General features: G+C 37.4%; 2 protein-coding genes and 1 long non-coding RNA gene across 5 annotated transcripts in view; 2 read left to right on the top strand and 1 right to left on the bottom strand.

Moving 5' to 3' along the window:
* Positions 1-3,302, top strand: part of LOC116670728 (integrin beta-3) — a 17,036-nt gene extending 13,734 nt beyond the window's left edge. The window contains exons 14-15 of the mRNA XM_032501344.1: positions 1,578-1,744; positions 2,458-3,302. Of these exons, the coding sequence (XP_032357235.1) occupies positions 1,578-1,744; positions 2,458-2,526 (236 nt within the window). The 3' untranslated portion in view covers positions 2,527-3,302. The remainder of the gene's footprint in view (positions 1-1,577; positions 1,745-2,457) is intronic.
* On the bottom strand, positions 2,883-9,202 carry LOC116670732 (uncharacterized). Its single transcript, XR_004327111.1, has 3 exons — positions 8,867-9,202; positions 5,362-5,367; positions 2,883-2,896 (listed from the first exon to the last, which is right to left on the bottom strand). It is a non-coding gene; the product is annotated as an uncharacterized LOC116670732 (long non-coding RNA).
* LOC116670729 (serine/threonine-protein kinase tousled-like 2) overlaps positions 4,797-9,220 on the top strand; it is a 14,520-nt gene continuing 10,096 nt past the window's right edge. Inside the window, exons 1-2 of one of the 3 annotated variants that reach the window (XM_032501346.1) lie at positions 4,797-5,378; positions 7,463-7,563. In XM_032501346.1, coding sequence (XP_032357237.1) covers positions 7,471-7,563 — 93 coding nt within the window. In that variant the 5' untranslated portion in view covers positions 4,797-5,378; positions 7,463-7,470. Of the gene's footprint in view, positions 5,404-7,462; positions 7,564-9,220 lie in introns of all 3 variants that reach the window. The other 2 variants (XM_032501345.1, XM_032501347.1) reach the window with 2 other exon arrangements.

Here is a 9,220-nt window from a genome sequence, read left to right as displayed (position 1 = left end):
CAAGGCACTGGCTCAGATCTGGAGTTGGTCCCTGGGTGCCGGGCTACCCACTGTTCCCTTGAGGGATGGGTTAAATACAGAGAATAAATTTTGCTATTTGAATGTGACAATAAAGTACCTTACCTTATCACCCAGAATTATCCCAGCTCTACAGAGCTTAATAGCAAGCGTCAGCTAATTGTTTTTTTGTTTTCCGGCCCACAACTTAACTGTTTTGGCTCGCTCTCGCTGTAGGTAGCTGTGTTTTTGTGGGGGGAAAAAAACATTGTAGGCCACCCTGCATCAAACAGCAGACGGGCAAAGTTAGCTTCTAGCTGGTGAACATATTGGAGCAGATAGTTAAGCGGCTAAAGAGCCCTAGTTTTCCTAAAAGAGTAATTGGCGTCAAGAAACAGAGCTAAAGAGAGAGTAAATATTGGACACACATTCATCAGGTGGCACGAAAGACAACTCCAAATGGAGCCAAATGAGAACTGTTGCTAACAAGTTTGCAATATCAACTTATATGTGAGTCATCTGTTTACAGCTTGTCATTGCAGTTCAGGAGGTTTTATTTATGAAGAGCCTAATGCTCTGTTAATTTGCTTCTTTAGGACTGTGTGAGTCAGAATCAGATCTGATTGACAGTAGTTTAGCAATAGCAAACATCATGTCATCACATTTTGATTCAAGTATTGTTGAATTCTGTGTGACAACTGAGTCCCGCCCACTTCGAACCAGAAGAAATTATCCAAATTGCTCATAGTAATAAGCTGAATGAGAAAATATAGTTTCAGGGCCTTTAAAGGACCATTATAACGTTGACCTTTATTCTCCTAGCCTCACAAGCCAGCTTAATGTCCCTGTCTAGGTTTTTGTGACAATATTTCAGTTCAGAAAACATCGGTGGAGAATCAGTTAAGCCTGGAAACTAGGATTTATACCAATCACTGAATCAATGAGAGTGTTGAGATTACCAACGACTATTCAAACTAGATGTAGAGATAAAATGAAGAATGATTCAAGTAATTTCTTATTCCTGTCTGGTGTAGGAAGGCTTCATGTTAATGTGAGTACTGTCAGTCATCTATTGTACAGCCTTCTTGAAACTCTGCAAATTAAATTCATATTGAGTTTTGCCAGACCACAATGAGGGGAGGGAGATTTGTGGGCTGGCTGTGCAAGGTTACTATTTTCCACTTCAGCCCATCCTCCTCTCTGCTCTTTGGTATTTAAAAGTCCCATTGCCTTCTGCTTACTACTGCTATGCTGCCCCTGTTCTTTTGCATCACTTCACAGATCTAATAACCTTATGAAAGCACGTCTTATTCATGCTAGAAGAAACACACACCTATGGCATTAGTTCCATATGCCATATGCATGACAGGTGTCAATATGACCATTTTCAGGAATTCATAAGCACACTTTGGAACATGAAAAGTTGTAGCATTTAGCAGAAGAGTGAGATGCAGTTAGATCAAATCCATGTGGAGATAGAGAGGAAACAACATTATGAAATCAGACTTCTTCTGGCCTGGCTTGTTGTCTTCTGTGTGTCCCCTTTGCTCATACCTGTATCTCTTCCTCCTTCCACCCAGACTGTCCCAAGGGTCCAGACATTTTAGTGGTGCTTCTGTCGGTGGCGGGAGCCATCTTGTTCCTCGGCTTGGCGGCTTTGCTTATCTGGAAACTTCTGGTCACTATTCACGACAGACGGGAGTTTGCCAAATTTGAGGAAGAACGCGCTCATGCCAAGTGGGACACGGTCAGTGAATTTAGCCAAGCAGCGTTTGTGTGTAAATACTCTGTTGAGCTGTTTGCTCAACAAGATAGAAATCAAGGTACAGTCTATGTTCATTCAGATTTAAATGCCACTAAACCCCCCTTTTTTAAAACATGGCATGGCAAACATACACGATCATGCCTGCACCTTCACACACTCACACACTAAAGGCCACACATGCTGACTCTCGCACTCGTTTTCTGAAGATGTTTTTTATTATTTTTGTGGCATGCTGTTACTCCCAGCTGAACAAAAGGCTGTCGACGGAAGGGCTGGGTTTAAATCATCTAACACTAATTAGCCTTTACTGGTAATAGGCCACTTTGTGGCCTCAAAAACACACCCAAATCCCATGCTGTAGCCCTGATACCGCAAAGAATCACAGTTGTTTTAAGAAGCTCAGTGAGTGAACACATTTCACACATTTAAGTTAATTTATGTGTCTAGATGTGTCTAGACTATATATATATATATATATATATATATATATATATATATATATATATATATATATATATATATATATTTATATATTTATATAGATACATATAAGATAATGAATTGAATTGAAGTTGCTATTTTAACTAGTAGTTACCAGTGCCCTAGAACCACAAGAAAAAAAAGCATCTCTAATTTATTTTGTGTTTGTGAAACTCCTCTTAACATATGTCTCTTTATGTGTATTGGACTATCAGGGACACAATCCTCTCTACAAAGGAGCCACATCTACCTTCACGAACATTACATACAGAGGAAAAGACTGATGCTACTGAACTGAACAAGGATGAAGAATAATGGACGCTTACTGTCCTTTATGGGAAGGCACCGAATCATGTGCAGGCCTCTACTGTCACTAGACAATAAATAATAATTATTTGTGTTTGTAAATATGTAGAAATGATTCTGAGGACACATTTTATCAGGGATTTATCATAAACACCTATACTACACTAATAAATTAGATTTTGCCTTGATTTTGTGTGGTTGACAAAGAACTTGTGTTGTGCATATTTACCCAAATCATTTAGGTACCTACCCCTACCCATATTATCCAGCAACGTACAAGATATACTTTTTATATACTAACAAGATATACTAAGAGCCTCTATCGCCTGGAAAAGTTTTTTTAAATCTCTTTTCAGTTGCCGATATTCTGGCCGATAACCCACAGCCACTGCTGTGGAGGGTTTTCATTATTATGTTTACGTCGGGTGGAAAATTGTTTAAGAAGAAAACCATTGGCAACGAGACCTCTAGATCACTCTGAATATCTGGTCCAGGGAGCGATAAAAACAAAATTATCCACATGAGTGGATACTACTGAGGCTAAGTGGGAAAATATATAAAAAAAAGTGATGTGGGTGAACTAATCCTTGAAGCCAGTGGAAGAACAAAAAATCAAACGTAATTTCCTGATCACAATGTTGGTATTTCCTTTTTTTGGCTCTCAGTGGAAATATGGCAAGATAAACTTTAATTAAGTGAAGTGCCATGCTGGAGATATGATGTGGTTTGGAGTAAACTGTTAATTTACTGAAAACTGGTGCAGTTGAATGTGTGGACTTTGAGAGATACGTCTTTTCAATGTGTATAGTTTTTATTATTGTAAAAAATACAAATACAAACATGTCACATTTTATGTAATTCTTTCTAATCAGTTGAACTTCACAACCACAGGAGGTGTCCATTTTTTGAGATGCAAAGGACAATAGCAAGATTAAAACATAATTCAAAATAAATGAGGAGCTTTTTTATATGAATGTATAATTAAATATATTAGTTCTCAAGACATTTGAACGAAATGTATACATATACATATATATACATACACACATTTTTTATGTAAAATCTAAATAGTTTTGAAGAGTGACTAATTTAATATGAGGTGCTTTTGTTTTTAATGTTGACAACTTGCCTGATAAATTTAGGCTGACAATACACCAAAAACCAACCAGAGTTGTCATTTCCTGCAGTGTGCATTGTGTTCACAGTCTGTAGTGTTGCCTTTAAAATGGTATGAACATTTTGCTGCCTACTCAGATGTACGTCACTCAAGATCAAGGGCAAGATTAATGGCAACAAGTTTTTTTTCTTCAAATTAACCAAATTAGTCAGAATTTCACAAATTACATTACAGGAATTTACAAAAGAAAGACAGATTATGAACATAGTTTAAATAATTATAGTTAGATCTGACTGATATGTTATTGTGCTGCTTCCTCAAGACTCTCAACTAAGTTTGCAGGGCTTTTTGTCTGCAATGGTCTGCTTCCATCTCCTGGACTTAAACTGTAAGTATAGCTCTCTAGACCTTGTACATTTAATCCAATCCAATATACAAGATGAACTACTATCAGAATGATGAATCGTACCTCATGTACAGATTAGATCCATTGGGTTCAAGCAAACAAAAAGCCTTGCAAGTAATAAGTAGAAGTAATTCATAAGTAATTATTAATGACGGTTTAATGCTTGAATTAATACTGCGTTTATTCATGAGTTTATATACAAGTTCTGCATTAGTGATGCTTAATGCATTGATACATAAATCATGATTTGTGTGGGTGAATTGTGTTATTTAACAGTGTTAGCGTTACATTTTATGGCCTGACTTAATTTACAAACAAAACTCTTGTTGGTAAGGCAACTGAGCGCTGTACACACATTGCCACCAAGTTAATAGGGCACAGCACACTTAAACAACTCCTTAAAATATTGCACAAAGACCCAGAGAACAGACAATATTCAGCTACCTGGATAACACACAACTTTATTTAGACATATGCACAATTTAGGTACATTTCAATATAAGACAGATGAAGTAGGGTACTTTATTCATCCAAATGGGAAATAGCAAAACTAAAACAACAATAATAAGCAATCTTCTTCTAGGCTGCAAGACAGGGCAACACAATTACGTAATAATGCAGGGCATATTAATAAGTTGTACTCTATTAATAGTGAAAGTTCCCGAACAAACTTGAAATTGTTCAAACTACCACACAATAAAACAGGGACTTTGGGGGGCCCTGGAGATCTGGGCCCCGGACAGTTGCCCGTTGGAGTACCAGCCTTGCCTAGCACGTCTGTTTTCGGGTGGTTCTGACCAGCAGCTTCATTATCTGTTAAACAAGCGCATGGGAAGCATCACAAAAAGCTCTCCCTGGAGCCCTGTGCGGTGTTGCTACAGGGGGTAATGAAATTATCTTTTCATATTAACGTTAATAGTTAAAGAATGGACTCTAATAAGGTGGCGGAACTTCTCCCGGTTTAAAACGTTGCATAGCTCGATAATGACAATAGAAGGACCGAGTGAAGCAGAAATGTTAAACACTTGTAAAGAGGCTTCAGAGTGTTGACAGCTCCAGGGTTGCCCGTGCAAGGGCACCAAGACTGACGAGGAAACCCCGAGGATCAGGGCCTCCTGTCCGGATGACACCGGCAGGAGCCAGCAACACTGCTCTCCTTAGCTAGCATTAGCTAAGCTAACAAATGTCTTCCCTAAATTGGAAATAACTTGGACTAAATGGATAACTTAATTCAGACAACGTAGGTGTGTGGGAGTTGTTAAGGAGTCTGCTGTCACCGAATGGACGGACAACATCCTCTCTAGGACTGGGTGACTGCGAGAGGTTCTCCAGGTAAGACTTCTATTGCAGCTAGCTAGCTAATGTTAGCTTGCTAGTTTGCTACCATGTAGCCTTAGCTAACGCTAGCTGTCATTTAGTAAATTAACCTAAGCCGTAACAGCTGCTATTAAGGTTAATCAAACTTTTACTGTTAATTGGTTCAAAATACATTGACAGTGCATGGCGGCGTATCGTTTAACTGCCAACCTAGGTTAGTTAGTCAATAACAGTAACGGATAACGGATTTTTTCATCACCTGTCATGACGTCATTTTAGCTGAAACATCGGTAAACTTAGCTAAATTAAGTTAAGGCGTTGTCATGAAAGTTGATATGAAACTACATATTGTCTCTAATGTTCGCTGCAGCATTGTGGGCATAATTTGCTAGCTAACGTTGAGTGTCTGGGCAAAACTGTAATGCCTATTTTTATTTGGTTGTTGTCGAGTCACTGTCATCACCATAAAACGTCGCTTATGTGCTCTCAGATGAATCCATCGCTAGGTTAATGGATACCCAGTCAGGAACATAGACAGTTAAAGAGATCAGGAAGGAGTTCAAAAGTGGCAACACCAATGCCTACATAACAAAGGATACTTTGATAGTTATTTAAAATGTTAGTATAGTTATAGTTATACTACCTAATATAATATTATATAGTTATTTGACTGTTAATAAACAATACAATTATGATGTATTTAATCATTAGTTTAGTGCAATATAAAATAATTAGTTTATACATTTTTATTTATGTGTGTGTGTGTGTGTGTGTGTGTGTGTGTGTGTGTGTGTGTGTAAGTTATAAACATTATTTGGATGGCTATTATAAAGTTGCAACTAATGCTTATAATACCTAATTAATAAGTGATTTATAAAGCAACTACTGACATTAATTTGGCCCAATATATTTTTGGGGTGATCTATAAAAGATGATTATTTATGCACTGATACCTATCTGGCAGTGTTTATAGATGCATTACAAAGTAATTGTTAACTATTACAAGGTACAATCATCAGTTTCTACTTTAAAATAGCTGAAAATCTGAATAATAGTAAATGGTTTGCAATCGATTTTTTAAAGGTTTACAAATCACTTATTAATCATTAAAATTACTGAATTTAATATATAAAAAGGTATGATGTGTGCAACAATAAACTGTTTAAAACACAAGTTATAGCATTATTAATAATTAGTAAACATTATTGTTAACTGTAAACTAACTATGAACTTAAGTTCCATTAAGTATAACGAGGGTTATTATAAGTGTTACCGTCAGGGTTTCTAGATAAATAGATATAGACATATAGATTACTTTATTAATCTCTACAGGGAAATTAAATCATCATAGCAGACAGATACATTATAATACAATAAAATACAATAATAATAGGATTAGAAGACTAGTGAATGTGTTATTAGGGATATTGACTGATAGTCTGGTTTTAAATAAGGTTGAAGATTAAGGCATAAGGTGGTTAAAGGTTCAAGGTACTTTATTAGTCATTTGCACTTCAGTTCGCAAATCAATAACAGAAGTAGTAAAAGTAGTTGTTGCCAATAAAAGCCTTATGTCTCAGACACCTCTAACAATGCTCATTGGGGGTGTGGGTTCGAGAGGGTGAGCAAGCTGTTTGTATCTGTGTATTTAGTGTATGAATGTTATGTAACGTTGTTCAGTTTGTATGTGTTTTATAATTTTTGCAAAAATAAAAGCAAAATCTAAATCTCAGACAAAAAAGTTAAGATATAGTGCTAAAATATAAACACAAAATTGAAATGAAGTAGGCTAATTGTGTACACAGTATTGCAAATAAATTAAAAACTAAGGTGTTAAAAATACTGATCCAACATAGGCCCAGACTCCCAGGCAGCCAGGTTGAAAGGTGTTACATTTTGCTGGTCATACCACAAGATTCTTCGGTCACCTGCCCCAATCAGAAAGAAAATTCATATGAACGGTATATTGGTAGCAAATGTGCTGCTCTCTGCCTGCTCATGTGAGCCGGTCTTCTCTTGTGTGACAATAACCCTACCCAGCTGTTCCATTTTCATTCACTGTTTGTGTCTATTTTCCTAGGCATGATGGAAGGACTTCACAGCCAGGCTATAAGCCTGGACCCACGGAGGCAGGAACTGCTTGAGGCTCGCTTCACTGGAGTTGGTGTGCCCAAGGTTGGTATCTCTTAATAGCATATAGTTGTTCTGATGCTCAAAATGAACAGCTAACGGATTGTTAGTGTAGATATTATTATAAGAGTTGACTTAAATGTGTTTTTTGTTGAATATTTGAAATGAGGGTTCCTTCTTATTCCTCCTGAAATAGATTATAGATACAAAAGTGTTGTTTCCAGTTTGCCTGCAGGCAAACATACCACAGCCCCACTGTCGTTTGTGTGTGAATGTAAACATGAGCAGTCAGTCAGCTTTCTTGCGTTAGTCCTTCAGTTTAGGAAAGCTTGGAAGTTTTCTGTATTTCCATTATTGACTGATGCTCTGCGTTCAGGAGGTTCCCTCAGTGGAATGATCCTGTCTCCCTGAGCGAAAGCTAAAACAAGACGAGCTCTGTCTTGGCTGAAATGGGAGCTTGTCAGCAGCTCTTTGTTAAGGTGGAGAGTAGTGACACTGAAATGGCACCCCAGCTGAAGTTCACAGCATAGGCTGCGTGCTATGCTGCAACCTTGCTGTGGAACTGTGTATAACTGTGTGTGGGTGTGCATTTGACAAAATGGCAACCCCTGAGAAAGCAATCGCGATCATTCCTGCTCCGGCCTATAGTGTGCTCTGAAATAAAATGTTAAGCCAGCTCACTGTGGTATGAAGTGTGAATGATATAAGGGTGTGAGTATGCTGACTACAGTAAATGTTTAAGACATTACAAGGAACATGTGTAGTGTAAATGTTAAGAGAAAAAATGATCTTGAGCAGCAGAATGACAGCTGGCCTTAAAAGCATTAGCCTCTTGCACCAATTAGCCTGCTGTTTCATCTTAGTGCCTTCAGGCTGTGAAGCTGGTCATCAATGGTATGCATAACATCAACTGATTCTACCAAGTGTGATTTGCAGATTAATGAGGATGAATATTATATACCCATTTGAGCATTAGCTTGGTGACATGTCATTTTGTGCTGAAATTCCTACAAAAATAAGATACAAGAAGTGGAAACAATGTACACACTTCAGGGGCTTAAAATCATCACAATTGTAAATAAGTAAGTAAACTCTATTTATATAGCACCTTTCACAGACAAGAGGGGTCACAAAGGGCTTTACAGTAAAAACAAATAAAACAGCAACACATAAAATACTAAGCCATATTGCTAGTTAAAAGCTTATCTAAAAGATGTGTCTTCAGGTGTTTTTTAAAGGTTTCCACAGAATTCAAAGCTCTCAAGGATAAAGGGAGACAGTTCCAGAGCCTTGGAGCCACCACAGAAAAGGCACAATCACCTCTGGTTTTAAAACACGTTCTGGGGACTAGGGCTGTCCCCTCTTAGTCGACTAATCTGTGGTTTTGGTATTAGTCGACTAAGATTTCTTTAGTTGATAAGTCATTTTTATGCTTATTCACATTTAACTACTCATTTCCAAGAAACTTATGACCACATTTTTGGTAAGCACAAGATTTAAAGTGGTGCTTTTGCAGGATTAATTGTGTAGAAACTCAGTTTTATAGATGGTTAATTAGCTATATTTATATTGTGCTTTTCTAGTCTTAACCACCTCTCAAAGCGCACAGCTCTGTTGATTAAATCGATTAGTTGACAAAATCATGTAAGTGTTAGCCAACTAAGAATTTCTTTAGTTGAGGACAGCCCTACTGGGGACAGTT

This window comes from Etheostoma spectabile, chromosome 21, assembly GCF_008692095.1.
Source record: "Etheostoma spectabile isolate EspeVRDwgs_2016 chromosome 21, UIUC_Espe_1.0, whole genome shotgun sequence".
Classification (NCBI taxonomy): domain Eukaryota; kingdom Metazoa; phylum Chordata; class Actinopteri; order Perciformes; family Percidae; genus Etheostoma; species Etheostoma spectabile.
Note: the sequence above shows the minus strand (reverse complement) of the source record. Positions and strands in the feature narration are given on the sequence as shown.